The 23,992-nt window shown below is 44.3% G+C and overlaps 1 protein-coding gene across 5 annotated transcripts in view; it reads right to left on the bottom strand.

Annotated features, from left to right (window-relative positions):
• LOC141017540 (kelch-like protein 29) overlaps positions 1 to 23,992 on the bottom strand; it is a 214,464-nt gene that overhangs the window by 54,228 nt on the left and 136,244 nt on the right. For all 5 annotated transcript variants that reach the window (XM_073492229.1, XM_073492227.1, XM_073492231.1 and 2 more), the window contains 4 exons: positions 23,660 to 23,798; positions 16,413 to 16,609; positions 14,123 to 14,235; positions 12,336 to 12,482 (listed from right to left, as the gene is read on the bottom strand). In XM_073492229.1, the coding sequence (XP_073348330.1) occupies positions 12,336 to 12,482; positions 14,123 to 14,235; positions 16,413 to 16,609; positions 23,660 to 23,798 (596 nt within the window). The remainder of the gene's footprint in view (positions 1 to 12,335; positions 12,483 to 14,122; positions 14,236 to 16,412; positions 16,610 to 23,659; positions 23,799 to 23,992) is intronic.

The raw sequence follows: 23,992 nt of genomic DNA, 5'->3' as shown, positions 1-23,992 counted from the left end.
AAAAGGTCAACCAGCCGACTGAACACCCCTTGTCTCATTATCCCTTATGGTAGCTTCTAAAAACAGGAAAGGCCCTCTCCAGAGTCAGTGTTTGGTCTGTTGGTGCAACATGGTAGACTAAAAGGCTGATTCTAGGGTAACAAAAACAAACGATCCTTATTTTCAGGGGACTATTCACAAATAAAAAAACATAATTATGAATATCATATCCCATTACTGCTCCTAAATCCTGCACACTAGAACTTAAAAGAGATTAAATGTTGTCCAGTGAACCAAAATGACAAAGAGCTGAACTATGGCAACCCAAATATTTGCTTTTCTGTGCATTCATTCCCTGCATGTGATCACATTTACGTGTCTTTATACTGTATAGGTGTTCAGACACAGAGGCAGGACAGCCTGTTGCCATGGCAACCTTGTCTACAGCTCTGGCAGCTGACTGTTTGAGTGTACGCGTGTGTGTGTGTGTGTCTGTATAAGTTGTATGTGTGCCGGGCCGTTACCCCCATGGGAGTCTCATCTATGTCGACAGTAAAAGCTGTAAACAAGCTCGGACGGAGCGACAGAGAGCTGGGTGGAGATTGACCTCGCTGACCCTTCGGCTCAGAGCGACGTGACCGACTGAAGCCGCGTCGGGAGAGAGCGACAAAACAAGAGACTCAGAGGAACATCATTCAGGGGGAGGACTAATAATAAGGCTGACACTCTGCCTAAGCATCACCCTCGCCCACCTGAGGCCCTTTTTTCTCTGGCATGTGTCCCGTTTGTTCTCTGCCCATGTCCTGGGACCAGAGAGGAGGAAATCAGACAGCAGAGAAAGGGACAAAGCAGAGAAGGGGAGAGGATGGCACGAGAGAGAGAGGATCGGACACGTGAGGACCGCGGCGGAGGAAAGGAGGAAGAAGAGCAGGACAAGAAAAGAGAAAAGACATGCGGAGTAAAATAAAGAGAAAACGGGAAGACCGGAGAGAGGATGTGACGGTTTCACAGCAGCCGGAGAAATCTGCTGATGACACTTCCTCTGTGCAGAGTGAGACGCCTTCCTGCAGATGGGACTGTCTGTTTCCCTCCTCCACGAATGTACACAGCTTACCCAACAGTTTATCAACCAAACAGCTCAATACTCACATAAACACTGGCGATCGCTCCTAGCGCCTCAGCTCAAAACGCAGCGAGGAGGTAAAGTCAGAGCAAGCTACTTAGCATATTGAGGTATTCTTCAGGGAAGAATCACTGGCTCAGGAGGAGCTACTACTTCCAATTAAAGTGCCCCCATAGTGCGAGATTTGCCCCAGTAGTTACTGAGTCATGTCACACTCAAATGGAGGTGACTTAAGCTTCAGGCTTACTGCTCTGCTTTTCCATTACAAGCTAGCTTTCCTCCCGCTCTACTACAACCTCACCTACTTTCTGTCTTATGACATTATATCATTAAAGCCAGTAATCATTTTAATAACACATGTCTGAAATCCGCATATCCTTTTAATTAGTACAATCAGAGGAGGAAATAACTCAATTTTTCTGTACTTAAAGTCAGGTTCGGCTCAAGGGATCATACGTGTGCATCTGTGGGTCGTCTGAAATAGGTCCACAGCTGACCGTTCTGACCCTCCGAGCTAAATTAAAGCTGTATGTGGGGCAGTTTCGGCCAGGTGGTGCCCTTAGTGGCACGGCAGAAATAAATGTGCTAAAACGTCTGGGGGTGCATGTGGAAATATTGCTCCCATTTGGAAACAGCAGGTGGACAGGCTTGAATTTAGTCTATGGTGTGCATGTTGGCTGGGTTTCATCCAAATATTCTGGTCTGCTCTACCGTCCAAAAAGATGCGGCTCAGGTGGGCTGGAAACTCTGCCCGTAACTGTGGATGCATCTGTGTGTACTACTGTGCAATACAATCATGATTTGTCGCAGGTGCTTACTTGCTTCTCGCGCAATGCATGCAGGGATACATATCGATGACCTTGAATATGAGTTCGAGGCATGATGGACAGCTTGTACTCCGTGCGCAAGTGTTCACAGAAGTTTTGTCTTGGCACACTGTAAACCACACCCACACACGCATATGTACTGGCCAAGTTAAGTTTTCTTTACCTGTGGAAAATGAATTAAAGAAAAACAAGCCTCCTGCTGTACCATCTGCAAATCTGAGCTCCACACAAACCCCACATCTGTTGTAAGCCTCTCTTCACTTGCCAACATCTTTAAAATGGCAGTAAAAACTACCTCAAAGAGATGGCGCCTGGTCTCTGCTAAAAAAGTAAGGACTGCTACCACATAGATATCCACCCGAAAAAACACACACCCACATGTAAGCATACAGTACAGACAACACGCCGAGATTTGCACATGTACATGCAGGAAGAGGCAGATGGATACGCTTAATCTGGTTTTGGCGCATTCAGTCGGAAAGCTTGATTTGACTCCAAATCTTGTTGAGAGATAAAGACAATGTAAAGTCGCTGAGGTTGACCACTGATTAAATAAACAGCCATGGATTCAATTTTACTGTAAACACTATCCCCTGAGTCTGTGCGTGGATGGACGTGTGCGGTGGAGTGTGGTGGGACAATGCCTGCAGGTTTTCTCTAATGCCGCTCCCTCCCTCCATCCCTTTCTCCGTCCCTCTATTTATACCAGAAAAGAAGAAGAATTACTCTCCATCTCTAATTCCAACTAACTCACTCTCTCCCACTTCTTTTTTCACTTTCTGTCTCTCTCTCTGCACCTCCATTCCCGCTCCTCGCTCTTCCTCCCACACATGCATATATCGGCATGGAAATGAGGCAGAGTAGCACACTTGCTGCTAATATTCAAATCCAAAGTGTCAGACCCCACAAAAAAAAAAAAAGAGCCCTGCTTCGTGCCAGCCATTGAAACTACTCAAGCAGGAATTTATTGCAGATATTGTTAACTTGTGATTCTTGTTTATCTTCTTACATCAAGTGTTTTGCAAAGACACAAAAAAACAGTTTTGTTATCGACTACTCATGTCTTTACTCGACCTTTTTTCATCGTTTTGAGTGTTTTGGGAGCTAATTTCCATTTTCCTGTATTTTTACATGGTCACATTGCAGACTGATGCCTGTATGTCGTGGTTGACATTAAATGTCGGTTAGCACCTGTCCACAACACATAATGCAACCTACTGTACTGTATATGGCAGCTCCATCAGTGGTGGTAACACCTTCTACAATCGCATCATCTAATGGAGTTAATGTATGCTGTGGGACAGGGCGGTTCACTGTAATCATTTACTATGTTGTTCATTACTATGTTGACTTCTTTTCAATCACTTGCCACTTAGTAAATGCACCTTAATCATTTATCTGGGGGGAGGATTAATTCCACTGTTGCTTTGCACAGTTATTAAATGCCATGTTGTACATGTGCCTCGATGCTACAAATAAGTTAATGGACTCAGCTTTATTAAAAAGGCAAAGGCCCCATTCTTGTGTAACAGGTGCATGTATATCCAGCTGCAGCTACAGGACGAACATGAAGGATGCTGAAGGGAAGCTGAACTTCCACATATGGTTTGTGTGAAATGTTTGTAGGCTGAGCAGGGAGACCAAAAACTACATTTTAGCTTGACTCAAATATATCAAAAACTATAAGATAGATTAGCATAAAATATTGTACGGACATTGGGCGTGCAGACGTGGTCCCCACAGGATGACTTGGTGATCCTCTGGCTTTTCCTGTCTCAACGACTAACAGATGGATTACCGTGATAATTTGAAGATTTAAGTACCCGTCCAAAATGTAATCACACTGGTGACTTGACCTGAATCTGGCCAATTACACCCGTCACATCCTCATCTGCACTCGTCACATGCTCATCTGCTAAGAGGCTTAGCAAAAATGGCAAACATGGTTAACATTAGACTTGGCAAATATCAGGAAGTTAGTGTAGACATTGTGAGCATGTTAGCATGCTAAGGCTAGCATTTTGCTCAAAAGGAAGAGCAAATGACAACACGAATCTGATGTTTGATTTTCGGTTGAACTTTTACTTAAAAGCGGCATGTCCTTCTTGAAAACCTACCAACACAGCTGCACCATTATAATCCTTCATCCTCCATACTCCTGTCCCTTTGTTGAGATATTATGATAAAAAAATCTACAACTAGCTCTAAACGGTTTAGCTCCTTTCATTCAAATCATATTCTCCAACGACTAAACCATGCCTTCTCTTTGAAATCCCAAACTGTCAAAATTCTTTTCATCCATTATGGGTGAAATCTCCTTATTCTGTGACAGATATACTCACGGGATTACACTAATATTCCCAATGTGTGCCTTCCTGGTGAACTGAGGCTTAATTGTGTGTGTTCCTGTGCTTAATGTACTGTACATCTAGATATGTGAGTTTTTTTTTTTACATGTATAAAAATGAGTTTAAGACAGATTTTTTTTTTTTAGTATCTCACAAGCTAATCCAACAGGTAAACAGAGGAGTTTGATATTTAAACAGTCTGAAACCTTCCTTGGCTTAGCTGTGGTAAATATTGATAGAAGGTAAGAAGTGGAAGCTTTTATCATCCTCTCTGGAAGGCTGGAGAGTGACGACTGCATGCCATATGAACTGTGCTCTAAAAGGGGTAGATTTTTGTCTATATCTGTGCATTTGCGTGGCATGAAACACATAACTGAGTGTTTTCACGACACTCAGGCCAATGAGTGACGTGCTTGCACTCAGCAGATGAGAGCAGACTCCGACTCCATCTCCAGCAACCTCTCGAGCAGTCACTCTCATGCACTGTCCCCTCACTGTCGCAGTGTGACCTGTCGTTTTCATCTTCTCGCCTACTCATGCAAGAAATCCCTTACTGCTTTTTAAACAGATGTGACATCAAATGGATGGAAATCATAATAGTGTCCGTGCCAAATACTGAAAGACACCCAAACCATCATTTGTTACATTCTTACCGAGGAGTTCGGTGTTATTCTAACACATGGAACATATGGAAAGTATCCACCGGAGCCTGGGGACATATGGAGACGCTACTTTTAGCCCGGCAGCCCACACACACTTTTTCCCCTCTTCCATATTCAGACGACAAAGATCATTTATGAGGAGTCCATATGCTTATCCACTTGTATTCTGATATGCAACCCAGAGAACACCTTGTGACTTCAGCTCTCTAAGGGCCCTGACACATCAGGCAAAAGGTCGCTGGCGGACTAAAGGCTCATTTAGTGCTCCCTTTACGCACGAAAATAGATACGTCCGTTTCAAACGATATAACCTTTACCGCCCACGTTCTTCCGTGCATCCTCCGTGTTGGCATGGATGTCACTGAATACAACTGCTAGGTCGCCGCCTCCGTCTTGCACAGACCTGCACTTTCCCTTCGCCACCTTGCAGTCTTTTGCCAAGACACAGGTCACATGAGGAGATGCAGCCTTCATCGCCACTAGATTCTTTGATGCTGATTTGTTGTGTCTGGGGCTAATGGCCTCCATCTTGCACGCACCCATCAACGCCAGGTCGACATTCTTGGTGTTAGAGCATGCACATGCACTATGGCCAGGGTCACTCGCTAAACCTGCAGAGAAAATGCTGCCGCATAGCCCAGCTCCAAATAACCTCACCTTTTTTTTTCCTTCCCCTCACACACACACGTACACACACTCAGGCAGGTGGACAGCGGATGTGAATGGGTTGAGCCTGGTGAAAGGCAGGGATAATGTGTCTAACAGGGAGCCTCTCAGATCTGTCAGAGGCAGCAGAGGAGCAGCCAGGAAGCCGGCATCCGCTAACACAGATGACAAATGTCCACTGAGCATTTCCCATTCCACTACTGTCAGCCAGGACTAACGCCTCTTTACTGTGTGTGTATGTGTGTGTGTGTGTGTGTGTATGTGTGTGTGTATGTGCGTGTCTGTTTGTGAAATGATTCAGTGCCGCGGCGGCGTCAAATAAATGACACATGAACGGTCATATCTATTTGCTTTGCTCTGAGCAGATAGGAGTACACGTCTGCTTTAGTGTGAAAAATGGACACCCCGATGCTTAAAACGCAACTCTGTATGAAAACAACAACAGCAAAAAAAAAACTACACACACTCACTCACTGACTCACGAGTGTGTGTTCAATAGAGCGCATGCCCATGTTTAGCCTCACAGCGTTAACAAACCCACTCAGCTGAACTGACCGCAGCTCGGCGTCCTTTTCGACTGCGTGCAGGCTTATGTGTGAAAAACACACGCGTGTGCGTTTTCTCCTGCTAACACATAATGGATGTGTAAAAGACGCTCTCGCAAATGGAAGTTTATTGGGGTTCATGAGATGTTTTGCTGAGCGTGTTTGTGTGTTTTCCTGCCACTGCATGCCTATGTGTGCATGTCAGCCTGAAGGATGGATGGGGGGATGGAGTGAGATGCAGCGGACGACAGACGCTGACTGCTGCCCTGAGCAACTTCTGACAGGTGCAATGTGTTCAGCTCTGAGGCCTATTTCGGCATGACTTGATTCAAAACAAGAACAGAAAAAAAAGCTCTCCGCTCATTGAATTTAAAACATATTTGTATGAATGACTGCTTGCTGTATATTTAGATTAAGATTTTCTGGCTTGTTTTTTATCTTTGACATCAAGCAGAATCAAACAATTTCTGTATCTCCCCTCTGTGATGTAGTGAGCTACATTTGTATTATTCCTCATGAATCTTTGAAAGATTGCTTCCCTTGTAGGAAGGTAGCATAATTTGTTTGTTCTCTCCACATTGCGTTGCTCATGCAACTCTTGTGAGTTTATGAGAGAGCCCAGTGGAAACGAGATGCCTCTGACTTGTTCTGGATATGCAGCCGCCCTGGTTGAGTGACTACGGTTCAACTGGCTGCACACATCAGGACTCAGTGCGCTCTGGGACTACAAAGGACACCGATGAGAATGGGGGTCCGGAGTTCAGTGGCTTGCATCAGATCCCGTCCACTCTGTAATACGCGAGCTGTACCGGGGGCCCCATATACAAGTGATTTCCAGTCTTGTGTGAACGCCTGAGCACAGGACTGGGATAAGAACAGTGACGTCCTGCGCGTTGTCTGAAAAATCCTCATGTGTGTATGTACTCTTTTTCCTACTCATGCGAGCTGGAGGGAAAAAAAAGAAAAAGAAGAGACGGAGCAGAGAGGCAGAAGAAAAAGCGAAGATTGCCCGCTGCATCAATCTACATTGCCCGGCTACGTCTCCTCAAGAGTGCGTATTTGTCACAGATCATGCTGGCGGTGGCCCTACATGTTCATTTTGGCTCACTCTACAGCGGTTTCCTCTTCAAGGATGACATAAAGCTCCTCAACTCAAAGACGACAATCGACCTTTTTCTTAAGGGATGCACAGTGATGGAAAGTTATTGCTTTTGAATGCGTGGCTTTAAAAGAAAATCACTAAATTAGAAGTGATGCTTGTGGTGAAGGGGTCACTTGTAATTTTGAAGGTAAATGAATTGTAAAACAAAGTGGAAAAGTCAGTTTATATCCCTACACAGCCTCAAAGCATTTCTGTCCTTTGATAATTTTATACTCTGACTACATAATGATAGCATCATTTGTTCTGGGAAATTTTTTTTTTTCCTCTCCTTAATGAGTACTGGAGGCAAAAAAAAGAGAGAGAAAATCACCTCACCACATAATCAGAGTCAATTGTATAAAATCCCCCAAATAATAATAACTACTAACTTGTAAGCACATGAAGTAAAAGCTTTAACTATATTAATTTGGCTTGAGAACTGCAAATGTCAGGGCAGGCCATTGTTATTTCTGATGAGTGGACAGCAGGTCCTTGCTAATGGCAAGGCTGGCCCCCTTTTTTTCTATCATGAAAATATGCCATTAACTGTCCTTTTTAGCTGTTACATTAGTTGGCCACTTTCCAAAGAGCCAATTAATCAGCCTCTTTTGTCAGGTTGAGTCACCTGGCAAGATAGGATCCTTTATAAAATATGTTGAAGCAAGGCGTAATGGAGGTCCTATTCAGGGATTTGGCAGAGCCTGGCCTGTTTTAATTGGAGCCATGTGTCTGTGGATTGTCCCACAAAAGGCTGCTGGCTGAAAGGAAGGACAGGTCTCCCTCTGTCATCTCTGTCATCACCTTCACAGAGAAAAACATGACGCGGGACAACTATTTTCTTCCAGCTTCTTGTTAATGTAACTTATGGAAACGCTGCACGCAGGCTGACTGTGGAGGTGGATTTAGTTCTTGGATACGCTCTTTTACAAGTGTGAGTACAGGAGGGTGTGCATAATTGATTCAAGAGCTGCAATAACAACTATTTCAATGATGAATTCAACTACTGATTAGAGTTTTGATAAATTGGTAAGCCAAAAAAAAAAAAAAAGTCAGAAAATACAGAAATGTGCCCCTCACAATTATACAAAATACAGGATAACATCTCAGAACTGCTTATTTAATTCGACCAGCATGTCTAAATTCCAAACATATTCAACTGGGAATTAAAATAACCAAAAAAAAGCAGCAAACTGACGAATAAAAAGGTGGAAACCACTAATGTTTGATATTTTTGCTCAATAAATGAACATTTGCTCAGGAGGTAGAGTGGTCGTCTGTCAATCGGAGGGTTGGTGGTTTGATCCCCGGTCTCTGTAGTCTACATGTCTGAGTGTCCTTGGGCAAGATAGTGAACCCGAAGTTGCTCCCAGCTGCTCTTTTATCAGTGTTGGAGTGTGTGTATTAATAATTATCGCTGAAGAGTGGAAACAGCTTCACCTTGCTGACATACAGTGGTACCAATTTTCTCATCTGACTATCAGCAAGAATGCAGATAAGCTTATTTCCAAAAACTATTTTTTAAATATTCTTCAGAATCACAATGGTTGTAGATTAAGTTTTTGTACTTCTGGGGGGGGGGTCTGGGGTGGCATTGGCCACACTTATATCTGATTGACCACCCCAGGTGCCACCCTGTTATCCGTAAGTATGATTGTCTATCTGCCCAGTAAGAGGCAGGACCTCAGGCGCAACCAGTTGTTTCACATGTAGTTTACCCCACTTTTGCAGTTACAATCTTTTTTTGAGAACTTAAAGTAAAAAGTATGGAAGCTTTATCTTATATTTGCTTGGTCCCACTCTGTTTGTTGTGATTGGTAGGACAATTTATCCTTTAAATGCACTTATTGTTAGTCGCTTTGGATTAAAATGCCAGCTAAATGAATGCAATGTTAAGATAAAAACAAACAAACAAACAAAAAGTATACAAAGGAATGCACTCTGCACAATGTTGGTGATTAACACATATGAGAAATGATAAATTAATGCTACTCCAAAGTGTATGTTTGTGTGTGCAGATGTCCTTCATGCCAGCCCTGCATAAGTTAGTGCCACACTTGGGCCACCCCAGTCTGGACACACCTCTGCTGCAAAGGCTGCTTCTTTCTTTTTCGACGTCCCTCTAACTCTCTGTCACTAAAATATACACGCAAACACCTACAGATGCTTGCGGGGCGGCACGCCTTCGACGATACTCAATCAAAGAAAACTGAAACAGCTTCTCTTCTTTCATTCAGTGGCTTTGTGTCTCATAGCAAACCATTATTAATGCTCAAATGCTCCCCCCCTGTCTCTAAGCGATGTCCGGACCCTGTTTCCTGGTGCCATCGGATGTTAGTGACAGCATAGCGGAGAGGGAAAATTGCATATTATTTACGCAGCGCCTTCAATATGCCACTTTTCCACTCTGTAGCCCGCAGCTTACAACCCACAGCGCACGCACAGACGCACGGGCGCACAAAGACACACACAGATGAATGCAAACTCACACAAACTTAGCTCGAGGCTTAAAGCTCTTCCTTCCCCCTTTGCCTTGAGTTTTTCCACAGTGTTGTGACACCCTGGCCTGACATGACATTAAAAAGTGTCACAGGTTCCGGGGGAGTGATTTCCGCTGCTCTCTGCCTCCGAAAACGGGCAGAAGGGGATGGAGGCAAGGGAGGGTGGGAGATGATGCTGGACCATGCGTGTAAACTCAGCCCTCAGGGTCACATAACCTTCCCCTGTGGCACAATGGCAGCAGCCTATTGTCTCTCTCTGCTCTCCTCCTGTTCTGTCCTGTCCTCTCTGCAGGCGGCAGTTGTTTTTTCTTCGGTCACACATGGACAGGAGATTTGAGCCTGACCGAGAGCTCAATCACATCTCCGCTAGCATGGATGTCATGGCATTGCACGGAGGCACAAACCGTTGGATATCAGATTAAAACACAGGGGTCCCTTTTCCATTCCCCTCTCTTCATTTCTCACCATCTCCTTCTCTTTTCTCAATCATTGCTCGCCCCGTTTCTGTCTCTCAGTCTTGCTCTGTTTCTTTCTTGCTCTCTGCTCGACTCTCCTCTCACCCCTCCTCCCTCTCTCTTCGGAGACGGGGTGACCCAGGGTGTCTCGTCTCAGAAACCAGCACGGTGGGTTGTTCAGACAACCGGGAAAATGTTCCATTTCTTTTTTTTTCTCTTCTACTTCATCTGAGTAAGTCACCTCTGCACCTCTCCATTAGAGTGTGAGATTGCAGGAGTCAGCCGGACTGAGCTGGCTTCAGGCTTTTCGATGCAGATGACAGGGATCGCGTGTTCGCCTAAAAACTGTGAATCAGCCTTCCCCTGGCTCCATTTGCAGAACCAGACGGTCAAATTTTGCTGGATTTATCAGTAGAGGATGTCACCAAAACGATTTTCAATTTTTTATTGCAGTTTTTAGCACCAATGGGAACAACTAACTAGCATCATCTCCTGCTTTCAGTGGATTGTGCAATTTGTGTTGCACTTAAAGAGACCTATTATGTTTTTTCGTTTCTTTCCTTTCCTTTTCGTTATATAGCTTGTTGTTCGTATAAAAGGTCTTGAAAGTTAAAAAGGTCAAAGTCCACAACAAAAGAAGCTCCTCTCTCCCACCGCAAACACTGCTCCTGAAACGCCTCTTCAGTAGCCCCGCCTTTAATTTCATGACTTTGTGACATCACACTGTGTCACCATGTCACACACTGCATTATTTACGCTTAGCAGCTAGTTTAGCATGCAAGAATTGATTTAGCACAGCTGCTCTGCGGTGCTGGCTCAGGCGTGTGTGAGCTGACCAATCAGAGCAGACTGGGTATTGAGGAGGGAGGCCTTAAAGAGACAGGAGCAGTGACAGTATGAGGATGTGTTTTAGAGCATTAAAGCATAAAACTGTTCTAGTAGCAACCCAAATAAAATATAGAACCTGACAATGAGCATAATATATATATATATATATATATATATATATATATATATATATATATATATATATATATATACACACACACAATATGTCTCCTTTAATACTCCATTACAAAACACTCAGTAGGCCTGATGGATTTCACCATAATCTCAGAGTGCCACATATCAAAGGATAAATGCTAAATGTTTAATCCAAAAGGTGAAAAATTCAAATATTGACGTACGGGCCTCATAAAAGTGGGTGCCAATAAAGTAACATTGATTACTGAGGTCTGCACCGAGTCTGATCCAGCTGATATAAGGCAGCTCCCCCTCTCGCTGCTTGATGAGCAGACATTACTTTGAGTGAACGACTCTTCCACTGATGGACCGGTGTAATTTATCTGATAATAATCTCACCTCCATTTTTAAACAGCTATAAAATACTTTAAAATCATCAGCTTGAAATTCATGGTTTCGTGAGTGAATCCATAAAAATCTCATGACCTGAGGTTTTTACCCGCTGGATGGATATCCGTCTACATGTGCAGTCCATTTACGTTTTCATGAACACGAGGCCCTGACCTTGAGGCTCATCGATTCCACGTTTGTTAAAAATTTGACCCGTTGTACCTCACTGTCAATACCAATCTAGGGGGAAAAACCCTTTGATTATGATTAACAGGCTCTAGGAATAAATCAAACACCTGTTATGTGCACAGAGAAAGGACTGCGGCTGTCTGTGTTTTTGTTGGTTTTTCCGTGCAGTACAGTGTCTCACAAACAAATGAAGTGAAACTAAGAATAGAGCGCATTCTGAGGGCAAAGCACCCATGGGAATACGAACAACTGCTGTGTTAGGCTGCATCTGAAGCACAAAGTTGATGAACACTACCAAGAGAGACCGAGGAGTCACTTGTCTGCTTTTTTATGCTGTGCACCTCTCGGAGCAGACAAGTAAGAGCCGATACAACAACCACACTAATACGGCTCTGCAGAAATACACTATCTGAACAGTCAGTGGTAACGAGGGCTTCATCTCGCTTTTTTTTTTATCTCGTGATACACATACATGTGTGCTCATTTTGGTAAAGTACACTGTAGTGTCAAAGTAGAGCAGACACACTCAACGACTCGTTTTTTAATTACCTGCACTCTGGAGTTGGAGTCTTGTTTGATCCATTTGATGACCGTCTCATAGACCAGCTCCTCAGCCTTGGTGTTGAGACTGTCGTTGGACAGATAGGCCACCAGATCCTCCTTAGACACGCTCAAAATCTCTTCTTGTCCTGCCACCTGAAGAGTTATGGAAAAAAAACGAGACAAACTTCTTATATGACACATAAATGGTGTACAAACACGTCTAAATTTAACTATTTTATTGCAGTATAGGCCAGTGTTTTTCAGTCCTGTTCCTAAGGGGTTTAAGGTGTTGATCCTGATTCCAATGAATAATACAGTGCTTGAGCTGATCATTTGAATCAGGTGGCATTTTATCAAGTGTTCTCATTTAAAATCTCAAGCTCTCAAAGCTCTCAAAACTCAAGTGTACAACCTTGATTCCAGAAAAGTTAGGGCGCTGTTTAAAACATAAAACAGAACGAGATAATTTGCTAATTCCTTCTGACGATACTCAATTGAAAACAGCACAAAGACGACATATTTAATGTTTTACCTCATTAACTTTATTGATTTTTCTGAATATGTGCTTAATCTGAATTTGATGCCACCAACACATTACAAACAAGCTGGGACGGGGACAACAAAAGACTGGGGAAGTTGAGGAATGCTCCAAAAACACCTGTCCAGATGCTGCTGATCTTTTTGAGTAGCCATGTTTCCTTATGCCTCTCCTGATCTCATGAGCAACAGTCTTCTTTGTAAATTGATCACTGCCAATCAAAGCTTCCCAGTTGTTTGCAGCTTTTATTCAAAAGATTCTAGGATTTAAAGGAGGCGTTTGACATTTTAGGAAACACCTGATTTGCTTGTAAAATCCATTACAATCTCTTCTCTGTATGAACCTCTAGAGCCAAGAGCCTAGCTCAGTATTATAGTATGGTTGGGTTGGCATGGTAGTATGGCTCTGTCCAAGGTGTAATAAATCCACCTACCAGCACCTCTCAACGTCACCAGTTTACGTGTCTTATTTGTTTAATTTGTACACAGAAATGTATAGAAAAAAGTGGTTTTGTGGGGAGTTGCATGCTGCTAGCTACAGCGGTGTGTTAGCAGACAGTTGTGTACATGCATGTAGCATGGAGGCTGGAGTGACAGGCCCATAGTTTTCGTCTTTGTGCCATCAGTGACGAAGGTGAGTCAGAAGGACAACATACTTCAACCTGAGAATGCAGCAAAGCAGTTTTCTATCCAATGTGGTTCTTTCTGTTGTTATTTACCCAGAGATCCCCTTGATTCTTGTGTTTTTTTCTTTGTTCGTGTTCTCATTTCTACATTAGTTACCTAACAGCTGCCAGGTAACAAGCACACAGTACAGGACAACATGTTCCAGCAGTAAATTGCTTATTTCGAGGTAAAAGCCTCAATTGAGGCAGAAGCCTGAGAGAAGATTTAATATGTTGGTACTATATTGTCAAGACCATACGATATATGCCAAGTAAAGCTAAAGATATGCATCTCTTTTAATGAACTTTATGTACATTTTTAATCTAAGATCTTAATTATAATATACAACAGAAAGTAGAAAGTGCAATTTAGTCCAAATTTGGAATCTCAAAAAAAGCATTAAGTAAAGTTAAGTCATTTATTTATTTACTGATCCCTGTGGTAATTAACTTTATTACGGTCATGATTTTAATTAGATTTTATTGCTGTTTGCTAATAGTTTTATTTGCTTTTATTCTCTCTGAACTAGCACAACTTTGTTCCACAGGAATCAATGAAGGCACCACTGGGAAAGATAAATCACTACCCACCTCGGGGAAGTTCTGCAGAGCAAAGGCTTTGGCCATGTTATGGAGCTCCGTGCAACTCATGGCTTCAGCCATGGCCAGCACACCCAGACAGTTAGCCGCAGTCAACTGTTTCTCTGGAGTCGATAGAAAGAGGTCGAGGGAGATGTGGAGAGGGATCGAAAGACAGACGGAGAGGACAGAGAAAGCAAAACAAGAAAAGAAACAAAGACACAAGCAGATTGATTAAGACCATCAGAAAAACCATCATTCAGACATCCATAAAAATATCACAACTGCAGAAAGCTACAGAGACAGAGGAAGCGGCTGCAGGTTGCACAGACCCACAGCCTGTATCTGCCTGAGACTAAGGGAGAAACAAGTATAATAACTCAAAACAGCTCCGAGGACAAACAACGAGGGGAATCGATCGCTCACAGGCCAGGCAGGAGGTGGTGGATGGCAGGGAGTGGGATTTAGGATTAGCTGGGCCACTTTAAAGAAGTCCTGTCAGATCTCGGAGTCTTCCACTACACACACACACACACACACACACACACACACACACACACACACACACACACACACACACACACACAGACACACACGAGAATATAGGAAACTACCCTGATAGCCAGGCCAGCGGGGAGAAGGCTTATGCTACCGTCTGTGATCTCTTGTAAGGGTGCAGCATTTTAGGTGGTGTGTCTGTAATTCTAGTTTTCTAACACGCAGCGCCATTTATCATGAGAGAGGGGAACGTGCTGGTGGTGTAGTTCACACACACACACACACACACGGGCATGGACCAGCTGGGTCAGTGGCCACTGACAGAGGCCTGATTAAACAATAGCCATCAAAGGGAGGCAACGCCAGGCCTTTTATCACAGGAGTCAGACTCAGAGTGTTTCCTAAACAAATAAGCTAATAAAAGGCCACATAACATCTGCTAAATCACAGCTAAACAAAAGCCAAAACCAAAGGAAGAAAGTGGGCCGCATGCTGCATCAAAGTGGGGGATGTCTGAATTGTCCCTCTGTTATGCCATTAGAGCAGATCAAGGGTTATTTCACTACTGTGTATGTTCATTTTGTTGCAAACTGCAATGTTTACAGTTTGATTTGTTGTATTAAAGCGTGCAAAATGAGTTTTAGCTGAAACAAAATATCTGAAAACACCTCCCACTGTGGCCAGAATCTTAACAGTTCAAACTCGGGGCAATTCTGCAGAAGTTCACACGAAATTTTCTGACAATAAAAGATTTTCTCACAGTGGTAGCAGGCGCACAAGAACTGACTTTTGTTTAAATGTGAAGTTGTGTGAATAAAAGTCAAAGTGGTATAAGTAGGTCGAGGAGATGTTTGCCATTTCTCCTCAGTGTATTTGTTACAAACTTCAATAATATCTGACACAGTATCAATTTCTCTTTGCTCAAGGACACGCGCCCGCGCCTGCATTTCTCCCCTTCAAATGTGCTGAAAATGTCATGAATCTTGTCGAGGAAGAATGGATTGACGTCTCGCTGGCAATGAAGTCTACAAATGGCTTCCCTGTTTTCCCCGCTCTTTTGCCCAAATCGAGAAAAACAAATCAATAACGTGGGCTGCTGCTTCTCTTTTACTTTCCTTTCACTCCCTTCCCGCCGTTGACCTTTTTGCTAACATGCACTTCCCCTTGTGTTACAGATACCCAAAACAATTTATTAAATGGAATGCAAAACCTGACATTTGCAGCTTTTTTGGTTGCCTTTTTTGGTTGGTTACCCACTAAAATCTGGAACATGCCATTTGCTTTTCATGTGACCCCATGGGCTCCCTGAGAGGCCCCTCCCCTCCCTCTTTTGCTCCACTTTCCATACCTTGTCTGGGTATCAATCTGTTTTGCTATTTCTCGATTCCATCACGGTACAGGCCAGAGGATTTGACATTTAAGTGACAATTGTTCCCTGACCTTTTTATAAATCTGGCCCCCGTGCTCGGTCCTGCCCACTGGGACGAGATCAGAGGCATCGTGCCCAACCGTGAGCGTTTGCGGGCAGAATTCTCACACGGCCGCTAGCTTTGGAAACATGACAGGAAGGAGCGTGACGTGCCAGAGCCAGGGAGGAAATTTAGCTTCTGCACAAGACGTGCTGCGAGGCTGTGCATAGTGATGAAGCGTGACAACATGTGAAAATACGCAGGGCTGTAGATACTGCATGTCGCAGGAGAGGTTGCACAGGGATATCTGATTTAATAAGCAAGCACATTTGCTGATATAAGCATATAACACTCTCACACACACACACCCCTCATGTTTTCTGAGCTGTTCCTACCTAGGAAGGAGACACAGACTTTACAGAAGGTGTTGAACTGGAACTTGTTGGCGGCCTCCAGCAGCGTCTTGGCGTTGGCCGAGTCGATGACCAGCGATCCCGTGTAGACGAACTCCAGCAGCTGCTCCAGCACTTCGGCGCTGATGTTGCTCATGTTCAGCTCCAGCACCTCCCCGCTCCGCGTCTCCCCCGACGACCTGATCAACCAATCACGGCAGAAGAGAGGCGAGTTAGGGGATGCTCTGAGAGGAAGGAGGCCAGGAAAGGGAAACAAAAAGGAGGATAGAGGGGACACAGATATGCTACGTACGACACCCATTACACACCTGGGCCAGTACGAGAGTGGGGAGAAAATAAGAGAATCATTACACAATAAGATAAGAACGTAAAGTGAATAAGGGACAGAAAACAGAACTTTGGATGGTTTTTTACTTTTCTATGAGGCTAGCAGATTTGCAACTAAACTGCTGCATCTGAAACAAAATGTCCTCTCTGAACAAAGATTAGGCAAACAAAAAGTTATTGCTTTGTTTCAACAGGCATGCTTAGAACATGTGTTCATGTATGCATAGTTTCAGAGGTGGACATGCATACATGGCAGGGAACATATTATGAGCTATCAGACAGTAAAACAGAGAGAAAGAAAGTTGACAGCACAGTTCATACACTGACATATGACAGAATGTAAAGTGGAAGCATGTTGTGCCAGAGAGCTCTCGCTGTGAGTTAGCCTAACGCCGCTGCTGTGTGTGGGATATTAAAGCAGGAGTTCTCCACTCCTACTGGTGTGGTGTAAGACCGGGGAGTGCTTGGATGAGCAAATTAAATAGAATATGATATCCCGTCGTAATGCAGAGCCTGAGATGTGCGGGGAGTGCAGGGGCCGCTTTCAGAACTGGGCCACGTCGTGACTTCACCGGGATCAAATGGCAGAGATTAGTTCACATGCAGGATCCCCCCGGGGAGGTATGAGGGAGTTAAATAACACCTCGCCACCCGTGTTTAATGTCCCATGTGAAACAATAATCCACTCAAGGGCAAAATAAATGGAATCAAAGCCCCGCAGAACGCATGCCCCCACTACTATGCCTCTCTTCCTGCGGCTATGGACATCAGCAATATGAAAAGTAGCCTACATTGAGATGGATGGAGGCTGTTTGCTTCTGTCACTCATGGGAGCACAATGATAACGCTCTGTCTGTTTCTGTGAGTGTGTTCGCGTGTGTGTGTGTGTGTGTGAGTGTCTTTTCCTTTTTTCTGTTGCAGCCAGTTTGTTGGAATAGAAAATCATGGCAAAGAGTCAGCATTTAGTGGGACACAGACAGCAAAACAAACAAGATGAGACAGGTAGACGAAATGGTTAGAGAGAGGATGAGAGAGGAAGAGGTTTTTGGACGTGGGGTCGATGAGGAGGAAGCAAAAAGGGAAAAGGGAGGCAGGGCGAGACGGTTCTTCCACAGGGAGCCAGCAGCCATCCTTCTGAGGGAGGGGTTGGGTTGTTCCATGACTGTGCCTTGGTCTTTTAAATAAGAGATATCCCCGCCCACCCCCGAAAAAAAAAATCCACCATCACACCTAAACGGAGCCTTTGTCCCCGCTGCAATAATCATCAGTAGCCTGTAGTGTATGAACTGAGACATTAGTCGTCATTTAAAGCGCACTCAGGAGGTGAGAGGGGGGAGAAGGACATCCAAAAAAATAAAATGAAAAAGACAATGGCATTTGTCTCTGGATGGACATTGGCTGGAAAAACCAAGGCAGTTACTCTTTTTCCTCCTGCAAAGCAAAAAGCCACATAGTGTTATTGCCCTTTTTCCGCACAAAGCCCTGCAGTGGGGGCAGGCAGTAAGACAGAAAGAAGGGAAGGGGGGTGTCGTTCAAGGGTTAAAGTGATGGAGGGAAGGTGGGGGGGGGAAGAAAAGAGGTGGGGAGGGTTGGGGGGTAAAGAGCTAAAAATAAAAGGAAGAGCATGCTCATCAACCTGCTCAATTAGTGCAATAGGAACCAGCTCGAGTGGCAGTTTGTTTTGTCTGAGCACTTATGTTATGGAAATGACTTTTCCGGAGCTTCTAAAAGAGGTGGATATTTATGCCGCGTCTGATTGCAGACTTGAATTTAAATAGTGACAGAGGGAGGCAGGGAGGACAGGAGAGACAGAGGAGGAGAGATAGGGCGAGGGAAGGGGGGAGGAAAAAAGATGGGCACACTCAGGCAAAGAAATTTGTTTGTGAAAAATGCACCACTTATTCAAGAGGAAGTCTTAAAATCAGCAGAGACTGTCAAAATGGTGGTGAGCAGAGGCGGAGAGGAAGGAGGGGAGAGCTGCAACACACACACACACACACACACACACACACACACACACACACACACACACACACACACACACACACACACAGGCACACTTCCTAATACATCCCTCAACCTAAAAAAAAAAAAAACCCATTTTACAGGGAATACATTTAGCTTGTTCTTACAAGACCATCTATTCCGAGGGAGTACATACACTACTGAGATATGTTAAGATAGAGGCTTATTCAGATGCAACGCCTGCGCCGTCTGGGCTAAAAATGGCTTCCATTTACTTGTCCTGTCACAACATAAATCAGGAATAAATTATAAAAACAAATAAACACAGTGGTGGTAGCTTTATCAGCGGTAGGATTCATGTTTCGCTCGGTGTTTGCTCTTGTCGTATCGAGGCCACTGTATTCCATCCATAGCATCGAGTGTAATACGGGAGGACTTTCAAGGCTATCTGGCAGGAACGGGTACGACTTTTTTTTTTTTTTTTTTTGTCAGATGCTCCGAAGGGCAAAAAGGACAGGGTGACAGGTGGGAGAGTTTAAAAGGCTGAACCTCCGTCCAAGTGTGAACACAGGGGCCATCAGCAACCGAACGTGGACATCGGATTGACGGAACTCTTGATACGAAAGCTTGACCCAAAAAAAAGTTTGCAAGTGCCGATGGGTTTGAAATGGAGATTTAATTTACTGTCAGCGCTGCTTAGACACTACTTGTGATGCCATTGCAAGGCTTGCAGGTTCATCATAGTAAAAAAAAAATGTAATCATCTCACCCACCTTTAGTGGTATATACGCACAAAGTTTTGTGCTTAAAAAGAGATTTCTGCCTTCACCCGAAATACAATAGAGGTCAATGCTTTTTCCACTGGGCTGCTCACAGCATTCAACCACAGCAACATCCCTCTCTAGATACAATGTCCTGGTTACTCTCCACCACCCACATACTTCACTGTGATCAGTTCTCATTAAAACTACATGCTTAAGCCCAATGAAAACTGTCGAGAGGGTACTCTGGGAATACAATGGTGATGTTAAATGGCTGTATTCATATTTTCACATTTTCTTCAGGTCCCCTGACACCAAAAGTACTGTAGTGCAAAATTATTTCTTTTGCTTTTGGGTAACATATTCAGAACTGTGAATGATACTATACAGAGAACAACGGTAACGCTTAAATGGTCATTCAAGGATGTTTTTTTATGCTGAGTATTAAATCTCAAAAAACAAGCATCTACTCATGAACATGTGGCCTTCATTCAATTGAGCAACTGATGGCAAGGCTTTTGTCAGTAAACCTTACGCGAGAAAATGTTCCTGCACTAGGCTCACTGTTACTGAAAAGAATTGGTCCTCTTGTTACTTTTCAATGCTGTGAGCAGTACTGTACAAACAAAAAGTGCATTCACCTCCGTTGTAAATGGGTATCTGCAGAAACTCTCTAAACTTGGACTAAAATGAACCCGAGCTATCTGCATGGTTGGATACCACTGAGTGAGACAATATGACTTTTTAAATTGGGTGAACTGAACCTTTAAACACAGCTAGTCAGAACAATGTCACTAATTGAAATTTGAGGAGTTGTGTTACAGTGTCCCGTCTTCCCCCTCAGGCTGAATAAGGTTGCAGAGGGGCTGAGCAGCGCACTCAGGGCTCAGCTGCAGTGTTCACACAGGGCCGAAAACTATAAAGGGTTTTAACAACAGCTCTCTACCCATCTCATAGTCATAACACTCTCTGACTCACAAGCGCCGAGGCTCATGGGCCGACAGAGAGCGAGAGAGAGGGAGAGGGGAAGGAGAAGGAGGGGAGAGAAACACATGGCATGAAAGCATGTGTCAGGACTGCTCGGAGATTTCTGGAGCTTTTTTTACACGACTGTGGTGCGGGGAGATGCAGTGGCCATAAATTAAATGCCTGTGGAGCACACTTATTGGAAAATCCTGAGGGGTAAAATGGAATTAGCGGAGATGATCTGTCTCCCTGCTCTGTGCACCAGCCCTTTAAAGGGTAGGGTAATAGGTTTTTTGGGCGGGGGCGAGAGGCGGACGTGCGTGTACATTTTTGGAGCGGCATTACATCCTTCAGGTATCGTGGGGTGAGGTGGCAGGGTCGAGTGAACACATACTGTAGGGGAGGCACGAACGCTTGAGGTGAGGGGTGGGTACGTGTTAGGACTTTGTGAAAACTGAGAGCTTGAACAATTTTTGCGACTGAAGTGTATCTCTGAAAACATAAAATTTCACCTATTTTCAAACTGATTTTAATAAATCACTCCGCCATCCCGTCCCATGCTGCTAAAGTTCGGCTTTTTGCCAATTAAGCCTTCATATTCTTCAGCGAGTGATTGGGTCGGTGTGTGTGTGAGCATGAGCGTGTGTGTGTGTGTGTGAGCATGAGCGTGTGTGTGTGTGTGTGTGTGTGTGTAGGCCAGGAAAAATAAGTGATGTGCACTCGCTCACCCTCCAGTGTTACATCTCTACTTTCTCTCAGACTAATGGCAGCCTGCCTGGATAACACACATGAATTATGTCCTTGCGTCCTACGCGCACGCATACACACACATGCACGCACGCACGCACTTAAGCATGCTTGCGGTAAAACACACTCTTCATGTCAAGTACATTTACGCACACACACATTTTTCCCCAATTTCAAGCACATAATGCACGCACACACGCACGGGGGTGGTTTATTGCGAGCTGACAGGGGGTCTGAACGGCAGTGAGTGCCTCCTGAATGAGATGGGCGAGGGAGGGCGGGCGGGCACGGAGCATATAAGGAGATGAAGTCGCTCTCTCTTATTTGACCTCATAAAGATGTGGACAGTAGCGAGCCACGTGTAGCCTCAGCATAATTCCGGCTGCGCTGGAGGAGTGACCTGAGCCGCGTATGGGAGGCCGTAACTCAATGACAGACGGGCCTTTGGCTGCCGTTGCTCCTCCCCGATCACTGATAGAGCGTGCGACACTCTGCCTGGCTGCAAACACGGTCTCCTTCTATTCCTTTAAACTCACTGATCTCACTTTGCTTTGTTTCTTTTTGCTCTCTCTCTGTCCTTCTCCTGTCACTGCTCTTTTGTTCTCATTTCCATAAAGTCAAGGTGCCACATGCCCTATAAAATCAACAGTCACTGTTGACGGTGTCTTGTTAGCATAACGCTGATGATCGTGGCTTCATTACGTCGCACCAAAGACGTCTTACGAAATGAATGATGAGTATAACAAATTCATTAGATATCCTCCAGCATGGAGACAAATGAGAAGATTTCTATTTTACACGTATTTTCATGAAAAATGACAGTGTTATGACAATAAATCAAAGTAGTTTTACAATTAATTAACCAATTAATGAGAACTTGCTCTATTAAACTGTCAAATTAAACAAGAAAAATCAGACAATGTCGGCAGCAGCAGGCATGAGGACGAGCTTGATGAAATTCAGCCCTCTCCTCTGGGAGCCCCGGTGAATTTCAGGGGCCCCATCTTTACGCATAACTGATGCGGCTTTGTCCCGGATAAGAGGCGCAGACGCGACAATCTGATAGACAGGTTGACCAGCATGGGGGCTTCAGTTCACTCCAAAGTCACTTGAGTCTCTAAGGAAGCCTCTCTGCTGTCAAGGTCAAAGAAGACTCACTTTCTTTTTTTTGAGTGTAGCTGTCATGGAGATGAGCGAGTCTGGGTACAGTGGCTCCACTACCTCTGTTCTCTCTCTGGTCGCTCTGCTCTCATTCAGGAGGAACAAGTGTATCAGCGGTGAGCGAGGAGGCCGCGGCAGCTGATAAGCAGCTCTCCGCTCTCTGATGAGCTCGCAGCGGTGGCAGCATGGCTGCGGGGCAAAGTGGCAAACTCCCTGAAGGCATTCCAGCTACGGCTAGCGACTCTTTCTGTTTGTCTTTGTCTCTGCTTCATCCCTAGCCATGCAAGCGAGAACAAACATACGCTCACACACACACACACACACACAAACAACACCAAGGCGGCAAAACAACTTTGGGTCCAGGGGACTCTCAATCAAGCCGAAAACACCTGCAAGGATTTGAAGTAAGGATGAGGACATTAGGGAATTATGGTGTTCCCTCCCCGGAAAACAAGGCATATGAAAAAAAGACATACTTGCGCTATCAGACTGTACACAGTCATACTGCACACACATCTAGAGACACTTAAAAAGGTCTGTAGCTGACACACACACACACACACACACACACACGCACTTGTATGCAGACAGGCAAACCACGGGAAACAAAACAGCCCGTGAAGACAAAAAAATATGGAGTATGAAGGGCAGAGTACTAGGGGAATACTTAGATCCACATCAAATGAATACATTAGTGAAGGGTGGCGTTAACCTGTGAAAGTGGTGGTTCAGTAAGCTGTCTTAGATGTGCTTTTGTTATGTCCTTTTGTTTATGACTCTGAAATGTCTTTTTTATCACACTAACCAAGATTTATTAGCATATGAAAAGCCTGTTTTTGTAGCAAAAAAACTCAAGAATTAGCAACAGAAAAATATAGTAGCTTGGGAGACAAAAATCCCTCTTCCACAGAAGACAGCGTGTCTTTGGCGAATTACCACCCAAAGTGTAGAAATGTATGCTTCTTTTGTTTTGGGGCCCTTTGGTGAGTTTTAAAACATCCCCAGTCATGGAACATTTTCACTGCTCATTAAAATGGAAATGTGGTTAAATTGCCCTACATGGGGAGGAAAGGTAATGACGAGGGGTTGACCTTTCGTCTCCGGTTTCAGATACATTCATTTGAGCGAGAAGAGGAAGGAATGGCTGCTGGCCCTGTGCTAGGAACCAAAGTCTTCACACACCTGCAAGAGAGAGAGGGGAAGGGAAAGAAAGAAAGAAAGAAAAAAAAAAGCGACACAAATGCGCCCTACGAAAAGAACAGATTGGATCAACAGCTGGTGGGAGGGGAAGCGAAGGCAAACCTTTTCACCAGGTCCTTGAAATACAAGCTGCAGGAAGCTAGAACATTTTGGTGGACTTCAAACTCTTTGCCTTCAACAATAATTTTCAGGTCTGTAAACTCTTTCGCTCTGCGCTGCTGGTTCAGCTCCTTCAACATCTCTGTAGAAGAAGAAAAAGAAACAGACAACGCCACATTTGGGTTTAGTATTGCCTGTCAACCATACATACATGAGCAAACAATAGCATGACAACAAGAAAACAGAAAAAAAATGTTGAAAAAAAAAAAAAGTGCAGATTGTGGAACACAATATTGCTGGGGCAGACTTAAGGAACAATGTTCATTATATGATAGA

Source organism: Pagrus major, chromosome 22 (genome assembly GCF_040436345.1).
Source record: "Pagrus major chromosome 22, Pma_NU_1.0".
Taxonomy (NCBI): domain Eukaryota; kingdom Metazoa; phylum Chordata; class Actinopteri; order Spariformes; family Sparidae; genus Pagrus; species Pagrus major.
Note: the sequence above shows the minus strand (reverse complement) of the source record. Positions and strands in the feature narration are given on the sequence as shown.